The 23,191-nt window shown below is 47.9% G+C and overlaps 1 protein-coding gene across 1 annotated transcript in view; it reads left to right on the top strand.

The window, feature by feature from the left end:
* Nucleotides 1-1,356: 1,356 nt before the first annotated feature.
* DPP7 (dipeptidyl peptidase 7) overlaps nt 1,357-23,191 on the top strand; it is a 26,288-nt gene continuing 4,453 nt past the window's right edge. The window contains exons 1-8 of the mRNA XM_018074243.2: nt 1,357-1,423; nt 1,696-1,809; nt 5,131-5,270; nt 5,948-6,111; nt 9,394-9,529; nt 13,101-13,182; nt 14,851-15,017; nt 16,160-16,220. Coding sequence (XP_017929732.2) covers nt 1,357-1,423; nt 1,696-1,809; nt 5,131-5,270; nt 5,948-6,111; nt 9,394-9,529; nt 13,101-13,182; nt 14,851-15,017; nt 16,160-16,220 — 931 coding nt within the window. The remainder of the gene's footprint in view (nt 1,424-1,695; nt 1,810-5,130; nt 5,271-5,947; nt 6,112-9,393; nt 9,530-13,100; nt 13,183-14,850; nt 15,018-16,159; nt 16,221-23,191) is intronic.

The raw sequence follows: 23,191 nt of genomic DNA, 5'->3' as shown, positions 1-23,191 counted from the left end.
TACGTCACCAGTTACCCCGCCAATACATTACCAACATCCAGACCGCTTAATTCGCTAGGGAGCCCCGAGTCACAGAGAAGGGTTGGAGAACCACTCCTGATAACTGGGAAATCTACACAGTGTGTCCACTTGCAGGTGAGGTCTCCATCTTCACTGTGAGTGGGTCCACAACGAAGATGCAGTCAGAATCATTTGCATATTTTGTCATGCAAAAACACCTGGTGACAGTCTTCTTGACCACCCAAGACCAGGGCTTGGCCAGAGCCCAGGTCTAGGTTCCTGGGTGAGGTTCCTAAAGGTCCCTAAAATATCTTTGTGACTGCAGACAGTCACAAGACTGTATCACAATTTTTTAAGCATCCGGTTTAACAGACAAGATTTAGCAAAAGATGTCTCAAATATATGGTTTGACATAATAATGCTTAGCATTAGCAGTTGAGCTCATCTATGTATAAGGTTCATACTTAGCACAAGCAATCTAACTAATCTATGTATAAGGTTTGCACATTTTCCTATATCAAGTCAGGACAGTATAGGATTCATCTCTAACCCTGTCTCAGGCCCTGGCACTTCAGCGACAAACCCCAGTGTGGATCCTCACCCTGCTTTCCTCCTGTGCTACGTTCTCACTTCCCTTGCCTCCCCTGGGCACTGAGCCCAGGTCGCATGGCCCCTGGGGGCTGGCTGGGCTTTCCCTCCTCCCCAGCTCTTCCTTCTCACCCAAACACGCCACGGAAGGGACCGGAGCTGCCACCACTTGTCCCCGCGAAGGGCAGCACCGATTCAGCACCTGGAGGCAAACGCTGCAGTGGTTTGAAAAGCAGCAACCAACAGCAAGGCCAGGGTGGGGACACCCCGTCCCGTGCCCAGCTTCTCCCCCCGGACCAGCGGGACGCTGCGGTGTCGTAGAGCCAACACGGACCCTCGCTAGCTTCACCTCCGAGCCACACGCCGAGTTCCCGGCGCCGAGCCCAGGGCCATGACGGAGGGCAGCACGGAGGGCACACCGCTTGCCGGGGGGCGCTGCCGGCGGGACGGGAACCGCGGGCCACGGCTGAGCCCTCCGCGGGGCACACAGACACACGCCGGCCATCCGCGGCACCCGCCCCGCCCGCGCCCCGCAGAGTGGCCCGCAGCAACCGCACGCACCCCCAGGGGGCTGGGAGGCGAACGGTCTGGCCCGGCCCGCGAGCTTCGCCCCGGGCTGCGCGCAGAGAGCCGCCAATAGCGGAGGGCCCGCGGCGGGGTGGTGCTCGCGCGGTCACCGTGAAGGGCTGTGGGTCAGCACGTGACGCCAAGGCCTGGTCACGTGCTCGGTGGCCGCGCGGGAGCGCTCGCGGTGCGGGTGTCGTGAGGATGTTTCGGTCGCTGCTGCTCCCGCTCCCGCTTCTGCTCCTGCTCCCACCCGCCAGCGCCGCTCCTGGTGGGTGCCCCGGCCCAGACCCTTCTGCCTGTACCCTCGGCCCCTGGGCCGGAAAGCCCCGGCCCTGCCGTGGTCGGAGCCCTCAACCGACTTTCCCGGGCCCCGGGCAGGACCCCGAACCGGCCTCCCTGGGCGGGAGCCCTCAGCCGGCTTCGGGAGCCCCGTGCGGGAGCTCCGAGCTCTCGTGGGCCCCGGTTCCCGGGCTGGGCCGTGCTGTACTGGCTGACGATGCCTGTTGTCGGTTTCCCTTGTGCTGACTGTGTCCCCTCCAGCTGCCCGGGCGGTGTGGCCCGGCCTGGAGGAGCGGCTTTATCCGCAGGTACGGGACCACTTCAGCTTCGAGACCCGAGGCAACGAGACCTTCCCGCAGCGGTACCTGGTGTCGGGTAGGTCCCCGGGGGTGCTGTGGCCTCGGACTGGATTTTATTCTGCTTAAGCTTTAACCACCCCTGCCCGGCGGCAGAGCAAGAGCCAGAGAGCTGCCCTGGACATCCAGGAGTCAGTGTGAGCTAAGGGGGGCCAGCCCTTCGTTGCGGCGAAGCATTCCCCTTTATTGTCTTTATTCTCTCCTTTTCCTTATCATCTACTCTTTACAAAGGCATGTAGTGATAGGATAAAGTGAACTGGCATTAAACTGAAAGACAGTAGGTTTAGATTACATATTAGGAAGAAATCCTTCTCGGTGAAGGTGGTTAGGCCCTTGCACGGGTTGCCCAGAGAAAAGCTGTGGCTGCCCCATCCTTGGGAGTGTTCAAGGCCAGGTTGAATGGGGCTTAGAGCAGCCTGATCTAGCAGAAGGTGTCCCTTCCACAGGGAAGGGGGGTGGAACTGAATGGCCTTTGAGGTCCCTTCTAAACCGTACTAGTCTGGGGTTCGCTCCTTGCCTTCTATCTGTTCTGGCCGTGGGGTGCAGGGACAGGTTTGGGGACTGGTGTCTCTGAAACAAGAGCAGGCTAGAAGCAGCAGCTGCGTTAGGCTTGCACCAGAGCTGGCTCTGTTGTGTATGTGTGTTCAGTTGACCACAGCATCTCTTACACAGCAACTCGGTGCTCTGAATGCAGCAAGAAAAACAAATAGCGACTGAAATGTTGTGCTTTGTACCCACCATTCTTGGGAGTGAAGATAACTCCTCTTGGGTCGGTGGTTTGTGTTAAAACCCTGCAGCTATGGATAGCTTAATCCATGCCAAACAATGAGTAGTGCCAGCAAGGAGCCAGCAGTGTCTTCCTTTCTAGCCAAATAACAAGTTATTTTCTGTGCCACTAAGAGAGACAAGGCCTTTCTAAACAGCATGTGACTAAAAAGACAGCAATTTCTATAACCAGTGTGACATGTTTTTCAACTCTGACTACTCAGAGCAATCCAGGGAGCAATTTGCAGGGAGAGAACAAAAGTGGAGCTGGGAATAGCAGCAGCCCTGAGCACTGCCCAGCCTGGTGCCCACCTGCTTCTGCCTCCCAGCTGCATGTGGGGCTTCGGATGCTGCAGCTCACCTTCACATCAGCTGTTGCTCTGCAGCAACTGTGCCCAGTCATGTACGTCATGAATTCGCGGATCAGTTCAGCCCAAGGATATGGACACAGCAGCAACACAACAAGGGAGACTTCACTAATTAAGTGGCCCTTTTTGAACAGAACCTTGGGATCACCTGGTTTAAAGCATTGTGTAACTTTTACTTGTCTTCTTTTCAAAGTGTTACATTTTATCTGTGTGTCCTGGGCAGAGCTGAATAATATTTGTGAGGAGCAAAACATTAACATTACAGTTCTGCTGGTTTAAGAAGAGTTTTTTATTCAAAATTCCTATGAGCAGTTCCATTTCCCTCTACTGTTTTTTGTGCAATATGAGAGTTTTCAGATTATAAGCAAGAAGCTAAAGGAGACTTATTTCACAACAGGGCATCTGATACTCTTCAACTGAATTAAACTGAGTTTAACTGGCAGTTCCCCAAGATTTCAATCTAAAAATAGATACCTTTTTAGGGAGCCAGTCTGTTTTGGCTTTGGCTCCTGTGAATGGTTATTTACTCAAGGAACCATGAAGCATATCAGGAGAAAAGCCAGTTATCTACCGAATACCCAAAGCAAATGCAGCACAGACAGCGAATCAGCCTCCTTGTTAACAAAGAGCAGCAGTTTCACTAATGAGAGGTTTCAAATCCCATTCCAAGCCAAATCTGGCTTTGGCAAGTCTGTGTTGAGAATGCCAAGAATTAAATTCAGACCTCTCTGTTAATGGAAACAGCCCCACGTGACATACTGCAGCAACATCTGTAGGACAACTGCTGCAGAGGGTCTCTTTGGATGATATGGTAGTGTATTGAAATCAACACTTAACTGATGGTCTGAGGTCTGTCACTGAAGAATACTATTTATTATCCCTCCTAATTCCTGTGCAATTTATGACTAAACTAAAATCAAATGTTTGTTTAAGTCAGCAAGCATTAAAACAGCTGTTTCTTAGATAAGCCATTATTGACATCGTGGCTCAACTTGTCCTGCTAAGCTCAATTTGCCTTCCGTTTTAAACAGATCTGAGGATGAAGCACTTCATCTTCATATATCATCATATATATATATATATAAATAAAAAATGTGTGTGTGTGTTACATATAAAACATATATCAGCATATCGTCAGCATGTCCTGAGCTCATTCCCATGGGGGGGGGGATAGAATTCTGCTCCAGTGAGACCCCACCAGCAGTGCTGCATCCAGCTCTGGGAACCCTAACACAAGAAGGATGTGGAACTGCTGGAACAAGTCCAGAGGAGGCCACGGAAATGCTCCAAGGGCTGGAGCCCCTCTGCTCTGGAAACAGACTGGCAGAGCTGGGGGTGTTCACCTGGAGAAGAGAAAGCTCTAGGGAGACCTTATTGTGGCCTTTCAGTACTTAAAGAAGGCTTGTAAAAAAGAGGAAGATGACTTTTTACCAGAGCCAGTAGTGATAGGACAAGAGGCAAAGGTTTTAAGCTGACAGAGGGTAAATTTGGATTGGACATAAGAAATGCTTTGCTGTGAGGGTGGGCCCTGGCACAGGTTGCCCAGAGAAGCTGTGGCTGCCCCATCCCTGGAAGCGTTCAAGGCCAGCTTGGATGGGCCTTGGAGCAACCTGGGCTTAGTGGAAGGTGTTCTTGCCCATGGCAGAGGGGCTTAAACTGGATGGTCTTCTAGTTCAAGTTGGGTCTTCCTCCCAACTCAAACCATCCTGTGATATGTAATTTACAACTTTGTGTGACAGCAGGAGCAGCAGAAAGATGCAAGCAATTCCCTAATGTCAATTTTGTGGGAAAATTGATCGGTGCAAGTGTTTAGGATAAGTTGGGCTGAAAAGGGAAATTGCTCTTTTGGGGAGCAATTGTTTGCAAATGACTTGCAGAACTTGAGATTTTAGTTATTTTCAGGCAGAAGTGGAAGTTTCAGACCATGTGCTGATCTCGTGGAAGCTCTTATTTACACCCACCTAAATGAAAGATTTCTGGAGTCTGGCCTTTTTAACACATTTCTGTCCCAACTCAGGTCTCAGGAATCAGCCTGTTCACAGAGTTCTGCCTTGTTAAGCTCCTGCCCAAACTTACCAAAAATGGAGTCACTTCATGCACATGTTTTTTGTAGGGTTTTGGGGGGATTTTTTGTGCTGTTTGGTTTGTCTGTTTGTTTTTATTATTTTTTATTTTTATTTTTAATTTGCTTCTCTCAATTGTCTCAGCAAAGTTCTGGAAGAAAGGATTTGGACCCATCTTTTTTTATGCTGGCAATGAAGGTGACGTCTGGACTTTTGCTCAGAACTCTGACTTTATATTTGAATTAGCAGAGGAACAGCAAGCGCTTGTCATTTTTGCTGAACATGTGAGTATTTTAGTCATTATGCTTACTGTAGAGTCTTGTTCTGTTTACTGTTACCAAATTCAGCTTTCTGCAGGTCTGGAATACTCTTGCCATGAAGCTGAGTCAGACCTGCTGTAACCTTTTTCCTCATAGTAGCAGGTCTTGAATAATTTTCTGCTATGCCTACCAGCACTCCAGGATACAGACTGCTGTTTCAGTAAAACCTATGCCACGGTGTATTTGCTTTTGTAAGTAGTTTCTACAAGCTTTGAACTCCATGCTGGAGTAGAGAGTTACTTTGTTTGGATAATGTTTAGTCTTTTTAGCCTGCAAAGTCCCAAACCAACTTTTCTCACACTACTCTATTAAATCTACTATATATCAGCTTAGGCATGAAGAGATTATCCTGTTCCCTATTCTAGTTGGGGATTTCAGAAGAGAGACACGCGCTGAGAGCTCATCTGGCACACACACTGAAGTAGCTTGTGTAGTAGTAGGATGTACTGTACATCCTCTTCAGGATCTGTCCTGAAGGTCTCTATGTATCCGGTGCAGGAGACATTCCTCAGTTATGAACAAGTTAGAGGACACCTCATGCTCTGTTATCTCTTCCTATCAGTGCACACTTACCCCAGCTATATGGTGACAGCAGCACAGACCCAGACCAGCATTGCCACAGTGTATGTCTTTCCTTTCAGAGGTACTATGGGAAGTCTCTTCCGTTTGGACTTGAGTCAACACAGCTGAAGAAGACTGCTCTGCTCACCGTGGAACAAGCCCTTGCTGACTATGCAGTGCTCATTACTGAGCTTAAGCAGCAGTTTGGTGCTGCAAATTGCCCTGTCATTGCTTTTGGAGGCAGGTAAGGTTTGTGGGGGCTCCTGCCCTTCTCTGCATCCTTTCCCAGCCACAGTCATGCTGTTCTTGTAGCTCTCTTTGGCTCTCAAGGAAGTTCTCAAGGCAGAGTTTTAAGCTATTTGATAGAGAGCAGATGTGCCTGTGCCTCAGCTCCCAGGAGCTCATCACCAGGTCCCACTCAGCTTTCCCATCAAGCATTAGTCTCCAGTTGTGATTGCTTTGGAGAAGCACCCCGACTGGATGTTTCTAAGCTTCTTCAATGTGCGAGTCATCCAGAACATTGTCCCAGTTTTCAAGAAGGGCAAGAAGGAGGACCCCAGAAACTACAGGCCTGTCAGTCTCACTTCACTGCCCAGTAAAATCATGGAAATAATTCTTCTGGGAGATACTGAAAAACACGTGGAGGATGATGCAGTCATCGGTCATAGCCAGCATGGCTTCAGGAGGGGAAAGCCTTGCTTGTTGAACCTAATTTTTTTCTAGGAGAGGGTAACCAACCTAGTTGATCAAGGGAAGCCAATAGATGTAATTATTTTGGACCTCTGCAAAGCTTTTCGTACAGTCTCTCACAGTATCCTTCTGGACAAAATGTCCGACCCACGGCTGGATAACCATGTTATGTGATGGGCGAGCAACGGGCTCACAGGTTGGCACAAACAGCTGTAGTGATTGGCGTGACATCAGGTTGACATCCAGTCACTAGTGGGGTTCCACAGGGTTCCCTCCTCAGCCCGGTGCTCTCCAACACTTCATTAACAACTTGAATGCAGGACTGGAAGTGATACTAAGAAAGTTTGCCAACGACACTAAATTGGGAGGAACTGTCAAGTCCCTCAAGGGCAGAGAGGCCCTGCAGAGAGACTTCAACAAATTAGAGAGATGGGCAATTTCAAACCCTGTGAAGTTTACCAAGGGCAAGTGCTGAATTCTGCGCTTGAGACAGGGCAACCCTGACTGTGTATAGACTGGGGAACGAGAGGCTAGAGAGCAGCTGCAGAAAGGGACATGGGGGTCCTAGTCGACGGCAAGTTGGATGTGAGTCAGCAATGCCCTGGCAGCCAGGAGGGCCAACCATGTCCTGGGGGGGCATCAGGCAAAGCATCATCAGCTGGTCAAAGGAGGTTATTGTCCTGCTGTATTGTGCACTGATGTGGCCTCACCTTGAGTCCCGTTTGCAGTTTTGGGCCCCACAATATAAAAAAGGCTTTAAGCTGTTAGAGAAAGTCCAAAGGAGAGCCATAAGGTGAAAGGACTGGAGGAGAAGCCTTATGAATAAAGACTGAGGTCACTTGGTTTGTTCAGCTCGGAGGAGACAGAGACTCATTGTAGTCTTCAAGTTCCTCACGGGGGGGGCAGTGGAGGGGCAGGTACTCTCATGACCCGTGACAGGACTTGAGGAAACAGCTGGAGCTGAGTCAGGACAAGTTGAGGTTGGATATCAGGAAAAAGTTTTTCACCCAAAGGGTGGTTGAACACTGAAATAGGCTCCCTAGGGCAGTGGTCACAGCACCAAGCCTGTCTGAGTTCAAGAAGTGTTTGGACAACGCTCTCAAGCACATGGTAGGATTGTTGGGGTATTCTGCACAGGGCCAGGAGCTGGACTCGATCCTGATGGGTTTCTTCCAACTTGACATATTCTGTGATTCAGTGAAAATGAGAAATTCCTCCTGCAGGATCAGAACATTTTACGTTGGAAATACAGGAAACTAATAATTGGTGAAATATTCTTCCCAGGGGCCACCCAGGTTTTTATGAAACACAGCCTCTTTAACAGCATCCATCCATTTTCATTGTAGGCCCCTTCATAATTCTGCTTTGCAACCTGCTACATGGCTACCCCTTGATTCCTTGCAGCAGTCCTTCCCCAGAATGCTGCATCTGGGTGGATGTGATGTCCTTGTTTCTTGATGGATCCCCACTCTTGTAGTAGAGGGATGCTTCCCTTCAAAAGGCTTCCAGAAGTACAATGCTTCGAATTCAGTCACAGTGAGCTAAAAAGCACTTGACCTAACAATTATCATTAAGCCTCCAGCTCACTGTGGTGTGGTGATTGAACTGTTGATCTCGGGCGAGTTTGTACTGTGACTATCAGGACAGTATAGCTGTCCTGGGAGGGGGAGGTGGGAGAGGGATTCAGCAAAACCTGTGAGCTGGCTGCATGTAGACTGAGCTCTGTGTGTATAAATGAGGGTTCAGTCTGCAGCAGCCCTTAAGACACTAAACCCACGAGAATGGACACTGAAATATGGCAGTGCTGGAGCAGCACAGTGTTTCCCATGGGAGAGAAAACCCAAACCTCTTCTGGTGCTTATAACTTTGCCAAACTAACCTGAAACTACTTGTGGCAGGTTTCAGCTAATGCCTGTTTCCAAGACCAAGGCTAGAGAAATGCAAACTGTTTTACATATGGGTGCTGTGGGAATGGTATGTACTGCAACCACTTGAAGTGGTGGGGAGGGAGCCTGAGTACCTCTAAGCTTGGAGTTAGACCAGGTTTAACCTGTGTTTTGGGAATGCCATTTGTCATCCCCAGGAGTGGCCTCAGAATAACTCCACAACCATCAGCAAATGAGTAAGTTCTGTCACCTTGGGTCTATGTAGCAGCCCTTGATCCATGTGTAGATTGTGGCCCTGGCACTGAAGCTACTAAGATGGCTTTGAGTTTTCTTGTGGCATTTGTTCATGTCTCCCCTTCCCTGTATCTGGTCAACTATGCAGCAGCTATTTGGTGTGCCCAGGAAGAATACTCTCCACTTGCCAGGACATGAGAGGGCTACCTCTTCTGCCGTGTTCAGGGACACCCTTTGCCAAGAGCCTGCAGGGTCCTTATTATTGTGTATGCAAAATGTACAGTGTGTCTTCTTCCCCCACTGAACAGTGACAGCTTCACTTGAGCCACATTTGGCTCTGCTGTGAAGTTGTCGGGACATGTTCAGGGTGGTGCAGAGTTAAATACTGAGGCAGGATTTACATTTGTCTGCAGAAGTAAACTGAGCTACTGTGTTCCCACCAGAGCTGGTGTGAACATCTGGAGAAAGACCAGTAAGAAAACACTGTGTGCTGCTCTTTGACCATAACTGGATCTTTTCATGTGAGGATGAGGCATCACAGATATCCACGAGCATCATGCATATCATGAGCATGCAAGAGCACATGAGGCATCTACAGATGTTCATGAGCTTCTTGTTACCTTGGGTTGGGTGAGCCTGTGAATGCTGGCCTGAATTTCTGAGGTCTTACAGCATAAGTTGTCTGTTAAAGGAAATAACTTGTCCTTTCTTGGCAGCTATGGAGGAATGCTGAGTGCTTACCTGAGGATGAAATACCCAAACATTGTGGCTGGAGCACTAGCTGCCAGTGCTCCTCTGCTGTCTGTAGCTGGGCTTGGAGACTCCACCCAGTTCTTTAGAGATGTCACCATGGTAAGTAGCATCTCTTTTCAGGAGCATTATATTCTTGCCTTAGGAATGCTGCTTCTTTTTCCTTTGCCATGTGTTTAAACAGACATTTGTCTTCACAGCATCAGTGCTGAGCAGAGAGTACGATTAAATGAGAACCCACAAGGAAAAGCAGCAGCTGCAGGTGTGATGGCAGAGCACTGCCTTAGCTGGAGCAGCTCAGCGTCCAAAGGTGCCACTTTGAGCAGCACAACTCAGTGCTAGTACCTTTAGTGCCACTAAGAATTCACTTTCCCATTTAGTGGCTTGACCATATTACAGCCTGAAATTTTTCCTTTGTGCGTGGCTGAACCCCTTTTGGGTAACTTATTCTCAAGCCCTCTCCCAAAATGCTGTATTTTGCGTTGGTACCAATGATTCACAGCAGCTCCTTAGTCCCAAGGGGGTTGCATTTCAACGAAGAGCTTGGAAATCTTCATATCACTACCTAAAAATGTGCAAGGTGTGCTAGGTTCTCTTAAACTAAAATTTAAGCATGGCTTTTGCAGCTTGAGGCCATAGGACTCATAGGAAGATGGTGTTGCTTAGAACTGACATTCAGTTTATAAGGAAAGAAATGTACTACCTGGTTGTACTGAAATCTTGTCTGATGGTGTCTGTTCTGCCTGTCTTTTGACATGAATTTCTAGATCTGGGTGACACAGATGGCTTTGCATGAACTACCTGTGTTGTTCCTCAGTCAGGGTTTGGGTCTGTACCTGGTGCAGGAGCCAACGAGCACCCAGAGCTGAGATCCACCTGCTCACGTTTAGTCCCCTTCCACCCAGAAAGGGGTGCTGGGTGATAGTTCACTAAACTGGCACCTCTCTTTGGGGAGTTCGCAGGCTTTTATACAAGTTACAACAAAGAAGTTGCACAAAACTTGTTAATCGGTCAACTTAAGCAGTGCTTTTCTGCACACGCTCTTATCAGTTCACTATACCAAGGTGGTCAGATAATAGCATGTGAGGTCCCTCAAGGGTCGTTTTTACCTCGATAATTAGCCTTAGATTGGCTTTGGGCCACCTTAATCCTCTTCTTCCCCATCCCCCTTGTCCAGAGGTGATTCATCTTTGTTGACATTAACATATCCTTGCCGTTCTTGTGTTACTTTGCTGTGATTCTCCACTTTGAGGGCTGAGGAGCACACCTGTGTGTGCAACTCGTGGTTTTTTTGCTTTTATTTATATACATGAACACCTCGTTTCACTGCAGAGACTTACAGGGTAGATGGCTTTACTACTAAGTATAGAGAAAAGACTATAATGAAAATAAACACATTTGAAACTCTTACGTGTATAAAAGAATAATAGACATCTTGTCTTAAAGTTCTACATTTTAAAACAAAAAAATGTAATGCCACTTAGTTATCTAACAGGCCTTGCTGTAGGAATTCTTCCCTGGTTGAAGCTAACTTCCTCTCAGCAGCCCTGTTCAGCCAGGAGCTCTGTCTTGCTTCAGCTGTGAATATGCTGTGAGTCATTAAACACCCCTGAAATTAGGGCTTTGACCTTTTCATTTGAAAAAACTTTCCAATTAATTTAAAAATCTATTTTCTCTCCAGCTATAAATGAAGCTCTGGGCTGAGCTCCTAAGCAAGCAGTATGTGGTGTTTTCAAGGTACTATCACCTTCAATGCTCTTATTTGCAATCTGTGCATCTGAAATCTGAACTGAATTGTTCTTCTCGGTGAGAACACCCCTGAGAGCTGTTAATGGTAATGAAGGCACAAACCTTTCCTGAGTCACTGTGGAAAGCGCCTCTCTTCCCTCTGTCCCTCCAACTGAGTCAGAGTGCATTGTCTCAAAGCAGCTTTCTCTGTGACCCTTACTGAGCCTTTTCAGCTCACTTAGTAAGTCTCTAGCTCACAGGGAAAGTGAGCAAAGGGCAGAAAGTTGATTTTACATTCATAGTACTGGGTTATATATGCGAACTGCCTGCAGCTGGCAGAACCCCTGGTGTGAGGGCTGCACATACAGCCCCTGCCTGCTTCCCTTGAGGTTACTGCTGCAGCAGCTGCGCAGGCCATCAGCTCACATCACACATCTGAATTGGGTGTGAGTCAAAACTGGCAGCCTGAACAGGAACAACTTTCCTTGGAATGGCTGCAATGCCTCCTGCCTCTGCTCAGCTCAACTGAACTATTTCTGGCCCATAAGGGCCTGGGGGTGAGCTGAAATGGGTGCTGAGTCCTTCGTGCCGGGCAGTGCATGGCAGCAGTCCAGCAGTGCCTAGAGGTGCTCAGCCATCACAGCAGCCAGAGCAGACCTGCTCCTCTGTCCCAGGCCAAGTCATCCCCACACTCTGGAGCCATTAGTGTAAATGAAGATCACTAAGCACATCCAGAAGGAGATTTGGAACTCCTAAAGAGATGCCCAGGTAACTGTGGAAAACCCCATAATGATTTCTTTAAGCATAGTTATCAGACAAAGGCAGAGTTAGGAAGAACAGAAAGGTCACAAATCTATTGTTTATTTGAGGCTGGGTCTTTATAAGAAAAATGCCTAGCTAGTGACTTGTCATTACTTAACCATTGCTCTAGCATGGTAAAGGGACCTTGGAAGAGCCCTAATAATTCTTCTTATTATGAAGCACTGGTTGCCAGCAGATCTGAATCTGCCTTACAAATTAAGAGAATAGAAACACCTGGAGTCACTAGAGCCTTCAGTAACAGAAACTACTTGTTCCACATTAGCCAGCCACAGCTCTTCAAGCATAACTTAGAGTGCTTTTTCAGGATCAGTAATGGTTTTCCCAAGAAAAAGGACATGGTCATCTGGCAAGTCATTGGCAGGTTTAAGAAAAGCAGGGTTTGGTTCTGTACCCTGGATGCATAACTGACTTCTCCATGGCTCCTTCTCATAGACAAAGTGCAGTTGGAAAGACTCTGTTGTGTGTTTAAAAACAACAACAAAAACCTTCTAGACCTCACAGCCTGGCCCACTCTCCCCATGTCCTGGCCAAGGCATGTCTCCTCTTGCTGCTTCATGTTCAGTCTGATGCTCCATGAAGTGCAGAGTGTTCCATCTGACAGCCTAGCCAGACCTGGTGGCACAGCTGCTGCTTGGTCTGAGGTGTGCAGAGTGTTGGTTTCTACTGGGATGTGATGACTGTCTGGAGGACAAGGCACTGGTGTCACTGCTCTTGAAGATGCAGATGAGGTGCTGACCAGGGGGCCAGTACCCCTTTCATCTCCTGGTCCTTCTGGCAGTTCTTCCTCTTGCAGCCTCTACAAGTATCTCCTCTGTGAAACTGTCAACGGTGACATCTTGGGCACAGACCCCATGTGGTATAATGGAATCGTTTATTACAGTTCTTTCATGGTTTATATACCCCGTTACATCAGCAGTAAATTCCTGTTAGTAACTTTCCTCTATATCTACTTTTTAGTTAAGCATTCACTGAGCATGAGAAAAATACCCCTAAGCAATTTCTGACACACAAAGATACATCTCACCACATCCGCTTTTATCTTGCCAAGTTCCCCTTAAGTTTCTCCCAGGGTCATATAATCTCGGTTCCCTACAGTCAACCTGTGTCTTTTCTGTCCCTTCAGGATTTTCAGAAGTCCAACCTAGGCTGCGTCACAGCTGTCCGCAAGGCCTTCCAGCAGATCAAGGACCTGTGCCTGAGTGGAGGTAAGGAGAGAGCCCTGCAGACAGCTCTTAAGTGCAGGCAGCAGTCCTAGGCAGTCCCAGCCACGGGGAGAAAAGCTGATACAGCTTTACCTCAGCTAGCTCTTCAGTTTGCTCAGCTAAATTAAAGCAAATACCCACATGGCTGCCTCTTTCTGCTTGCGTGATTTTTTTTTTTTTTTTTTAATTCATTAACAATTTCAGTTAGCATTAAAATTAGCAAACCGACACTAAAACATTAAGCAGCTCTGTGGGGATTTGGACAGTGTTAATGAAACAGTTTTTTCTGCACCAAAGTGCAAAAACACTTGTGGGGAAAAACCACCAGTATTTTATGCTAGTAAAGCCACATGTTTCGCCAGATGCTTGTCCTCAACACCCACACTGTTAAGAGCTGTTCAGGTGGGTATGACAGCTCTGTGGGCAACTCACTGGATAGATGTGAGAAATATATGGAGAGCAGTCTAGGTCCTGAAGCAATCATCCAGGTCCCTTCCATCTCCAGCCTCAGACAGTTAGGACAGAGAACGGTGAAGACCTCTGCAATGGCTCCTAAGTAGGCTGGACTAGATGTCGTGAGCTCATGCAGCATCTCCTGGGAGCCCTGCGTGGTATTGGGATAGCTCTGGTGACTTCTGGGTCTGTCCTGAGGCTTGGTCTGTGGTGCTGCATGGCAGGAGCCATGTGCCTCCTGGCTGCTGCTGGTCCTGGAACTGCCAGAGGAGCCTAGGGTCCAAAACACTGTTTAGCTTTAGGTCACAGCAGTAAGAACATTCGTGTTAACTAGCCAAGCTCTTCCAGGTCTGCCTGGGGCTATGCTTACTGCAGCAGGGGGATGAGGTGGTCATATTTAAGGCTTAGACTCTCAAGTGAGTATCCAGAGGAGGTCCCAGACCTGCTTTGGTGGTCAGCTGTAGAGCAGGACAGGGACAGGAACTGCGACTCCAAAATGTGGAGGCTGAAAATGAAAATGAAGGGAGCAGCTTTCCCCAGCAGAAGTGCAAAGGTGTATCTGAGTACATGAGTGCATCTTGAAGGAACGTCTTCAAAGATGAATTTCCTGACTCCAGGTGACCTGTGCAGCCCACTGAGGTTTGAAGGCATGTCTCAGGAGCCCTGTGTGAGGGCTGTTCTTGCTTGGCAGTTCGTAGTGCAGAATGCACACTGCTCCCTAGGAGCATGGTTTTGGTGATTTTTTGTTTGTTTTGGTTGGGGTTTTTTTTCATTGTAGTTTGTGGGGGTTTTGTCATTGTTGTTGTTTGGTTTTTTTAAGTTGATTTTTTTCCCCCCTGCCAGGGAAAGGGGGCCTGTGGGTGTGAGCAGGAGCAGCCATCAGGGCACCAGCAAGGACAGGCCGTACCAAGCTGTTCTGCTCGCAGCGCCAGCTAGGACCACTTCTGTCCTAGCAGGTGCTGATTCCTGTGGGCTCCCCAGAGAGGTGTCAGTGGCTCCAGAAGGGGCAGAGTGTGGGCCATGGACCGCATGAGGTTGTGAGACTGCACAGGGAGGCTGTGCCTAAACATCCACCTGTGTAAATTTAGATGTAATGTGTTCTTTCCAGTAGAAAGATGTTACAGCATCTCCATACTCCTGAGTGAAATAAGATGTTGAAGCTTAGTATTGCTTTCCCTCTGTTAAAGTTTGTGTCTTTGATTTTCCTTGCTTCTGCAGCCTATGATGAGATCAGCAGCAAAATGGCCACATGCAGTAAGATCTCTAACAAAGAGGATGTTTACCAGCTGTTTGGGTTTGCTAGAAATGCCTTCACCATGATGGCCATGATGAACTACCCTTACAAGACTGACTTCATGGGTCACCTCCCTGCCAGTCCAGTGAAGGTGAGGACATTGGTGCAAGGGGGTGACTGGAGCTTAGGACACTGTCAGGCACACCCCATCAGTGATGGCAACGGGAAGGTAGTGGTGGATGTTTCAGCCCTTCCGCTCTGGCAGTTAATCTACACATTTTAAACTTCTCTGTGATAGTGACTGCTGCATTTGAAATGCTCGTGAAGGCAGGTTTGCTGGAATTGCTCCTACCCTGCTCTGCCTTTACCTTAGACACAAAACCCCATGTAAGCTTGTTAACTTCAGCTTTTAAACACCAAAACCCTGCAGCTTAGAAAAAAAAAAGTAGTTTTGTTGTAGCCCATCTCAACATGCTTTCATAGATGTATTTTTCTTGGTAGGTAGGGATGGAGATCTACAAATCAGCTCCTTTTTAAGTGTCACCTAGGAAGGTGACGTAGGTATAATGCAGAGGAAAATCTGCTGTTCTGGGGACTGCAAAACCTGTGAACTTTCAAGAGAATCAGAGATGGCAAAGTGTGGGAAAAGGGCCAGGTTCTCAGGGGGTTACAAAGACCTCTCATACACCAGCTGCTTTTGCAAGGTTCCAGCTTTGATCTCAGGTCACCACTTGCTGTTACAATTCTTGGTGTCTTCAGGTGTGTTGACAGCCTGCTGTTCCCTGCTGGCTTCCAGCATACCATGCCCATGGGACTTCATTTGCCTCTGTGGCTCTTACCTGGAGCAACACGCATGCTGTGCAAGAGATCACACTGGCTCTGCTGCACTGGGACTTGGGAGATGCTGCCTCTGGCTCCAGTTCCCTTCTATGCTCTCTTTAATGACCTCTAAAGTGGAAATAATTATTCTACACATTCCCTTCACCCCCTGAAAAGGGAATTAAAATATTCTGATTGTAGGAGGAACTGCTGTGTATCACTGTGGCCTCCATAGCTGCTTAAGTTTGTAAAGGAACTGTTTGGCCTTGCCCCGTCTACTTGTTTCTATGTATTTTGTTGTTAAAAAGGAGGAAGATAAAAACCTCCAAACCTGTTGCATTAGGCCCTTGGAAAGCTGCTGAACCATAGAATGTGTAAATGGTAATTTTAATGAATCTTCCAGCTTAGCCCTTCCTCAGAGCAGAGACTGGTAACTGTTCTGTCTGTCATTTGCCTGTAATGTGTCTCACCCAGGTCGGCTGTGAACAAATTCTTGCCCACAGAGACCCAATTCAAGGCTTGGCTGCTCTTGTTGGTGAGTTAATATTATCAGTTTGCTCTTTTATGCAACACTGTGTTTTCTAGAAGCACCTGTCGGTGGAGTTATTGTGTTGCTATGTGTCAGGGGAGCTGGTATGGCTCTGATCTCCTATTGTGATGTTTTGCCACTTGGTGATTCCCACGGTGGCCCATAGGTTCATTCTCTACCTTTCCAAACTTATCCTTGTCAGATTTTCAGGCACTGCAGCCCCACAGTCTGTCCATGAGATGTGGACTTCTGAGATAATTGGTTCTTTTCTAAAAGTTTACCCCTACTCTGGCAGTTACAGGCTCAGTGCACTTTCTGAGGTCAGCTTGTGGAGGACAAAGTTGTCATCACAGTGTCCTGTGGCAAGAAAACATATCATTTATATTTATCTCTGTGAGTACTCATTTTATCAGCCAGTAGTGTTTGTAGGGAAATTATTAATAGAGATAGAATTCAAAGAACTTTCGAAGACTTCCTCATAAAATCTCTGAAGTTGGTTGTTGAAAATGAGTTCTACCTTGGTCATTGTTCAGAAAAATGGGTTCTGAACAGCAACAAAAAAAAATGATTTAAGGAATTCTTACAGGTTTAATGTACTTTAGTAGCATTGGAAGCTAAATGTACCCATCCCAAATCACTGCTAAAGATGTTTGGCTGATACCTAGAAGAATTGTTAAAACACTAATGCCTTAACAAAGACTGTCAGATCTACTGGACATATTTGCATCCTACTCCTCCTGTGAGGCAGAGTGGGACTCTTGTTTCTTTGAGATGAACAAGCTGAGGGTGAATTTCTTCCTCCTGGCTGTGGGGGGAGCATTTCATGCCTCTCACCATCTCCCCAGCTTCATTCACTCGGGGAAGTTTAATCATGCAAGAGGCATGATTGGTCAGAGCTTTAGGTAGGGGACTGGCTTTCTTCCATACCTGCCCCTCTACATCATACAGGAAAACACTGTCCTTTTTCTGCATGTGCTGCAGCAACCCACCTCCTGCCAGGTAGAGTGTAGTGCCATGGGCTGTGATGTTGAACTGGCAGCAGGTGAATGGGGACAGTGTTAGTACTGTCCAGTGATTGCTTACAGGACAATAATACTCCATCTCCTTGACATGAATCAGTTCCTCCACCTTCAGAGAACCAGACCAACACTCACCCATCATATCACGCCTCAAGTGGCATCACTGTCACATCAGGCTTGCTTGGTTCATTGATGAAGGAAACTAGTGTCTCAACATCTGTTTGAACACTGTGGGGCTCAAGATGCCAGATTTTTGATTCATGTTTAGGAATCAGAGCCTCAAAAGAAACTAAATAAAATACCAGAATGGCACATCTTGGAAGGAGCTTTCTTCTTGGGAAATAAGAGGATTAAGCTGAGCAAGGTACCGCAGGGACCTACTAAACCTGGCATAGCCCAAGCCCTACCTGCTATCCGAGTTTTTAGCCCGTTACAAAAGAATTCATCTAAACAGGGCAATAGGGCATTGAATTGGGGGCAACAACCAAGTTTGTGTCATCTGGAGGAATTTGTCAGCCTTGTTGTGCAGTTTCTTGTTATAGACTCATTCCTTCCAAGAAAACCATGCCCATCATGGCAAAATGGAGGCAGACCCTGCCCCTGAGCTTTTACCCTCTGATATGGGAATTGCCAAGTGATCTCTGAAAACTCAGTTTCTTGGCTTTGGGGAATCAGGTTCTTCTAGAGTAAGCCTTCCAGTCCCTGTTAGCCCTCTTCCCAGAGGGCTGGACATTGCTTTCCCTCCTTTCAGAGATGGGAAATCCAGGTTCGAAGAGACTTCCTTTGCATTCCAGGACTTGAGCTCATCTTTCCTAAAATTAAGCTAATGCCTTCATTCCTCTTTGCATTTGCCAGTGTTTCTCCCCGCTCTCAGCTCATACAAGGACAATCAGGGGGTTAGTGTATTTGGGGCAGAAATTTGACCTGTTTTACACTTGGATTTTGCTGTGTTAATGGCTGTGCCTCCACTGTATGTGTTCTCTATTTAAAAGAAATCTACTCTGGCAAATAGAGAGTGACACCAGGATAGGCTCTGCTGCATGTGACTGTAATGGCAGAAATGTTTCCATAAGCTTATTGTCCTGGCTTGCAACTGAGCCAGTCCACTAAGGACCAACAATAGCAGTTACTGGTCAACCTGTTGGAACAAAGCAGGGCCTAGCAATATGGAGAGCCTATTTTGGATCATATTGGGGATTATAAGAGCAAATTAACTTACTCCTCTTAGTGTCTTTCCTCCGATGCAAAAGATCTTGTCCCTGAGCGTGGCCGTGCTGTGACTGCAGCAGGTGAAAGTCATGGTGCTGTTGCTGATCCAGCAGCGGAGGCAAGGCAGGTAGCTGTAAGTGTCTCTTAAGGTTTTGCCCCCAGAGAACCCTCCTAGAAGGAAAGCATGTCTTGAAAATCTATCCATCATCCTCCCCAGCAAATCTTCAGCAAACGTTAGCAGAGCTGATTTTTTTTTCTTTGAAATACCTAAGGAGCTCAGGTTTAAAATTTCATACCATTCTGCAGAGCTGATGCAGTGTGAAATATAAAACCAGAGCTTCTTAGGTATTCTAAAGAGAAAAGAAACCTAATACAAACCAGTTCCAACTCTTTTGTAAATAGTTTTCCACAAAATATTTTTGAATAAAACTTGTGGGGTATTTCAAGGGTAGCCAGGAACAGCTTTAATTAGGGAATTTGTTTCCAGCATGAGCAATCCAAATGGGGTTTTTTCTTCTTTTGAAAGAAAAGTATTCAGAGCATTTTGAACTTTGGATGTCCGAGAGAAGGTCGGAGCCAGTCTCCCAGTGCTGCTGGCAGCTTCTCCCTAACAGGCACTGACTGACTAGTATAGTTCAGGGGTGCATTACAGAAAGCTCCTTGCAGAAGGAGGGTGCTGATATGGGAAGGGTCAATGCCTCCAGCTGCCTGTCTGTGGAATTCAAGCTGACAGCCTGTTGAATTCCACCCTGCTGAGTCTTTGCTAACAGGAAGATGCTATTCCAGGTCGGCCATAAACCCCAGCTCACCTGGGCACAGACACTTTGTCTACATGGAGCTTGTCTTTAAATCCTGCAGTAATGCTCTTAATTTTCCCATGCTTGGGCAGGGCTGTGGCCAGTTCAAATTTGCCCACTAGTTAGTCCACAAGTTCCAAAGGAAAGGAATGCTGGTGGGTAGGTAAGATCTTACAGCCCAGGGGTATAGTGTTACCCAGCCTAGATCATATGGGACGTTTGAGGCTCTGTGAGGAAGTTTTGTCTTTGCTCTCTGGTATGAATTGTGACCATCAGAAGTGAAATGAGCTGCCTGTGGCACTATGGGCCAGCTGGGTCAAAGTAGGGACTTGAACCTGAGTCCCAGCCATTCCCTTAGCTCTTCCATTATCCTTCTGCACTGCTGGGGTACAAGTTTGCATGTGATGTCCCTGCCCCTGGGGCTGCAGCATATAGGCCATCAGAGAGATGTCCCCTTTGTTGAAACTTTGCATTTGAAGTTAATTTGACTAAAATCACTACAGGGATTCTCAGCTGGCCATAAGTGGTTTAGCAAGCAGGGGCCTACAGCAATTGCAGGCTGGCCCAGGACTTTTAACTGCAGAGGTGCAACACAGTGCTCTTCCTAGGAGTAACCAGACGCTATTTTTCAAGTCCAAATTAGAAGCCACAAAAGCTAAAGATTCTACAGTAATTTTATGAAGTGTTTACCCCAAGCTGTTGTACTTGACCATCTCCCAAAAAGCCCTGTAAGAACTGAGGATCCTGTGTAGGGCAAGAGCTGTACAGGCTCTGTAAGAGGGTAAGAGCCTGCATTTTGCCTCTTTTAGTACAAGTGAACAAAGCAGCACAGTAGGGTTGGTCCCAAATCTTCCGTTCAGATTCATAGCAGGGTTTAGTCCCATCCCCAACACTGGCAGTCTGCTCCTGGTTTACCTTCTCAGACAGCAAAGCTTTGTGATTCAGGATTGCAAGACAGATGGGGTCACTTTTAATGTCTTGGAAAGAAAAGAATTCCTGCCGCAGGAAGGCAGTGAGGCTGTGCTGACACAGCAGGAAAGGGACACTGGAGCTGTATTACTGGTGTGGGCGCAGGCTTAGACTGTGACATTAAGATGGTAGCAAAAATCAATGCAACTGTATGAAAATATGCTGCTTTCTACTGGCTCTATCACTGCGATATAGAGGATTCCCTTGTCAGTTGTGCCAGCGTGATCAGCAATAGGCGTGGGGAGAGGAACTGTGAACTCCCACTTGTTGTCAGAGGGCTGGTACAATTCCACAGTATGGGAGAGAGTCCCCAGCAGTGTCACTCCACCCACAGCGAAGATGCAGTCAGACAGCACATCCACGTGGAAGCGTGTCTGTCGCTCCAGCGTGCTGGCAACCTGGAGCCAAGACATGTTGCGGGGATCAAATCAGAAAACCTAGGATCACAGCAGACGATGGTTAGCAGAAGGCAGGTGGCTGGCTTACGTCTTGTGTGGCTTCAAGAACTGCTGAATTTTCCCTGGACTGAGGCGGGTTTTGTATTCAGACCTGGACAGGCTCCAGGCACATCCAGTGCCAGCCAGCTGGTGGAGCAGCTCCTTCTCAGTGAAGCTGAAGGCTCAGTTATGGCCTTCCTACAGGTCTGCAGGGGTCTGGGAGTAGGTTGTGGTCTCAGCTTGCAGCAAGCAGGAGGTGAAACACATAGGCTTACTGAAATACCTGTTTGCTGTTCTCAACTTCATCTATTCCAACAAGCTCAACCTCTCACTACAGAATATTGAGACCTTCAAAGCTGCAGAAACCCTTCTGGTGTGGGAGGTGATCAAGCTATGCTTTCGCTTTCTGGGGGGGTGCTTGAACTGCAAGAACTGCCTGGATGTTCTAAATATCCCCAAGAAACTTGGACTAGATGAGCTGAGGCAGAAAGCCATGTGCTACATGGGACAGCATTACAGATACTGGCTCATCCTCAGTGCTGGAGAACAGCAAGCAGCAGCTGGCATGTGACAGCTAAGAACCGTTTGAGTGAGATTTCAACAAGCACCTTTTTGCATCACTGTTGTATGAGCGTGTAGTAAAGAGCAGGTGAGCTCTGCCTGCTGCTCTCATCCAGGAGAAGGCAGGAGTGCTTCCTATCCCCTCATCCCTGCTGGCATTACCCCATGGCACAGCACCTCTGCTAAGGCTTGTTCAGCAGTAAATACCTCCCCGAGCTTGTTCTGGTTAGGAAGCCCTGGTTGCTGAGCCAGGGCAGTATCTGCAGAGCCACAGTGAACGCTGGCCTGGGCTGTAGCTGGCAGTCAGTGCCGCAGCCTGTGTCCTCCAGCATCCTCCGTTCCACTACTGCTGAGCTGCCTCTGGCCTCGGGGCCCTGGAAGGGAGCTGCTGTGGCAGCGGAACTCTTGGAACTCAGTACAGTGGTGAAATAAGCCCCCTGGAGCATGAGGAAGAAAAAAAATGCTGGTTTTTCTAGCAAGCTTCCCGAAACCATCTAGGAAAACAAAATCCTGCACAAGTCTTTTGACTCTCCAGACAGAAGGGGAAGGTCCTGGGAGCTAAAGCATATTTGTCTTTCAAGGGCAAAACCAAGGGAGGAGGAGTTCTCCAGTGAAGTGGGACGCACAAATCCCATGGCAGCACCAGTGGGGACAAGGGCAGCATTCTTGGGGCTGCTCAACTAACTGATGTGGATCTGGCCAAACCTGCACTGTAAAGTTGTGTACAGGTTAGGACGACAGTTTACAGCAGGAGCAAGGTGAGACCAGGGCAGGGCCTGACTGCTTCCCAGACAGTTTGGAATCTGTATTCTCAAGGGCTTTCAGTACTGCACAGTGCACAGGGAAATATGTAGAGGTGGGAGATCTATGGTGGGCAAGAGGAATGATGCCCCCCCCTCCTCACCCAGCCATTTTTCCAAGGGGCTAAAGGTTTCTTGTGTCTCACCTCATTTGATGGCTGCTTTCCTGTGGGATCAAATTTGAACTGTCCCCTGATGACAAAGAGGAAGTCGTTGATGATGGCAACACAGTGGTTGTACACTGGCACACAGAGGTCCCCGACATTGTGCCAGGTGCTGCAGCTCAGGTCCACAGCCCACATCTCCCTGCACACATGGTTGTTGGTGGCTCTGCCACCAGTGATCAGCAGCACAGTGGAACTGGAGCGGAGACTCGTACTCTGCATCTGCAGGATGGGCTGAGCATATAGCTGTGAGTGGTAATCCAGAGCCTCTTGCAGGTACCTGTGACAGCTACCTGAGTCCAGCCTCATAAGAGGCATTCCCTCAACATATCTCTGCGAGTCCCATAAAGGAATGAGAGGGAATCTTATGCACTTGAAAATCTCTGCTGCATCTTTCAGCTGTGCATGGTCATGCTGCAGCCAGCTCACTGCAGCTCTGAACAGTTCCAGCTCAGTGCATCCCTTGGTGTTGGTCCTGTCCAAAATTTCACAAAGGTTTCCTTGGTCCAGGTCTTTCCAGCACTGAGGATCAGCCAGTATCTGTAATGCTGCCCCAGGTAGCACATGGCTTTCTGTCTCAGCTCATCTGGTCCAAGTTTCTTGGGGATATTTAGAACATCCAGGCAGTTCTTGCAGTTCAAGCACCCCCCAGAAAGCGAAAGCATAGCTTGATCACCTCCCACACCAGAAGGGTTTCTGCAGCTTTGAAGGTCTCCTCAATATTCTGTAGTGAGAGGTTGAGCTTGTTGGAATAGATGAAGTTGAGAACATTCCTCAGCCCAGCAACACTGACAGCCTTCAGCTGGATGTTACTGTCTGAGCTCCCTGCTCCCACTGACTTTCCAACAGACAGGATCTTGCAGTAATTGCTTGCTGAAGCAAAAATTATCTTGTGGGCTGGAAAGCAAACCCCTTCTGCCTCCAGAGTCACATCACACAGCGCGCTCTGTGAGCGAAGGCTGCTGAGCCCTTCCAGGAGTTTTGGCACGTAGGTGTCGGACATGAGCCTTGCCGTGCTGGC

Source organism: Manacus vitellinus, unplaced genomic scaffold (genome assembly GCF_001715985.3).
Source record: "Manacus vitellinus isolate BGI_N305 unplaced genomic scaffold, ASM171598v3 scaffold_27_pilon, whole genome shotgun sequence".
In the NCBI taxonomy this organism is placed as follows: domain Eukaryota; kingdom Metazoa; phylum Chordata; class Aves; order Passeriformes; family Pipridae; genus Manacus; species Manacus vitellinus.
The sequence above is the reverse complement of the archived record's forward strand: the minus strand, read 5'-3'. Positions and strand labels throughout refer to the sequence as shown.